General features: G+C 61.2%; 1 protein-coding gene across 1 annotated transcript in view; it reads left to right on the top strand.

The window, feature by feature from the left end:
* Positions 1 to 1,508, top strand: part of EMH_0046390 (uncharacterized protein) — a gene marked incomplete at both ends in the record, with an annotated part of 7,333 nt that overhangs the window by 582 nt on the left and 5,243 nt on the right. Inside the window, 3 exon segments of the mRNA XM_013496159.1 lie at positions 30 to 569; positions 573 to 645; positions 768 to 1,508. Coding sequence (XP_013351613.1) covers positions 30 to 569; positions 573 to 645; positions 768 to 1,508 — 1,354 coding nt within the window.

Genomic DNA, 1,508 nt, shown 5'->3' with positions numbered 1-1,508 from the left:
TTTGTTTTACTTTGCCTGCAGCAGTCCAGGCCCAACCGAAGGCCGTAAGGAGCCGGAGCAGGGCAGGCTTTCTGCGTTATTTGGCCATCTAAGGTCCAGATGCTGGAGTCGGCTGCCTCTGCGCTATTGGCATTGCGCTTTTTATCTTCTGCTGCTGCTGGCTGCTTTCTGGGCTGCCTCGGTGGTGTGGGAGGACTCGCAAGAGGGGCTGCAGGTGCTGCAGGGCGGAGGAGGAACACCCCTCCCGTCATCTCAGACCTGGATGGGCGGGGGCCTCCCCCCTCTGCTGCTTAACTCCGACTCGCCGCAGCACGTGAAGATCGCTGCTACTGCTGTGGCCCGAGGGCGCGAGGCGTCGGACCAGCTTCTTTGGCTGCTTCACTCTGCAGCGCAGCAGCAGTTCGGGAGGGTGTTGCTGTGGCTGCGAGCCCTTACCCTCTGGCTGAACAGTTTCCTTTTACAGCCCTTTGTGGCCCTGTTGCGGCACACTGGCGTATTGGCGAGTGTCAACGGGACGTGCAGCGTTTCCGATGCTCCCGAGGCCGCATCGGATAGCTGGGACTCTCAAGNAGCGCCGCGCACACTTTTTTGTGTGGTGACGGGGCAGAAGGTGGCCTTAGCAGGGAAGCGGGGGCGGCTGTGTGGGTAAAGAATGCCCCTGAGGCCCCGCTTGACTTTGGGGTGGAGGGCAGCGCAGTGGAGCTGGGGCCTTACTGCTTCGCGCTGTTGCTGCTGCTTGTCTACGCCCTTTCTACGGCCCTGCATAGGGCCAGTCTTGCGGGGTTTGCAGCATTCAAACACCTCCTGTTCGTCTGGGGAATCGGCCAGGGCGGCTCCTTAACGAGGCCTTGGGGCGAGTCTCTGGCAGTTGCCTGCAAGAGTTCATTGACTGCATTTGCAGTTGCCTTTGTGCTCCTTGCTCTTCTGTGGTGCGCAGCAGCAGTGGTAGCCCGCTGCGTTGCTCTGGTGGGGTCGGTATGGGGACGCTTGCTCGGTAGAAGGCCCGTCGCGGCTGCCAGCAGCCGCCAGCGCAAGGCAAAAGATTGCAGCACCGACGGCCACAGCTCCAGAATAGACACGGGGAGCTGCCGAGGAGCGGCATGGTTGGAGATTTTGGCTGCGTGCCTGACATGCTGGGTGTTGTTGCTGTCGGACCGCGAATTTGTTATGTTCACTTGGACCACGCTACAGCCGCTGCGGCTGTCAGTGCTCTCAACGGTGCTGCTGCTGCGACTACCTTCTTCCCAGGTGGCTGCCTTGCTGACGTGGCCCCCGCCTTTGCGAGAGCCAGCACTCGTGCTACAGCGGTCGCAGCCCCTCAAGATAATCGACCCTGTGGCTGTAGGCTCGATGCTGGGATGCGTCCTTGCAGCTGCGGTGTTGCGTCTTGTGCTGCTTTTGATGGCTAAGCTGGGAGGCCTTGTTAAGAGTAATTTTACCCCGTCTTGCACCGCGCAGGCTGATGGCGACCTGAGGCTGCTTGGTGTCTCGCGGGGGCAGTGGGCAGG

This window comes from Eimeria mitis, genomic scaffold (genome assembly GCF_000499745.2).
Source record: "Eimeria mitis Houghton genomic scaffold, Emh_scaff1953, whole genome shotgun sequence".
Lineage (NCBI taxonomy): Eukaryota > Apicomplexa > Conoidasida > Eucoccidiorida > Eimeriidae > Eimeria > Eimeria mitis.
This window is presented reverse-complemented; position numbering and strand designations above follow the sequence as displayed.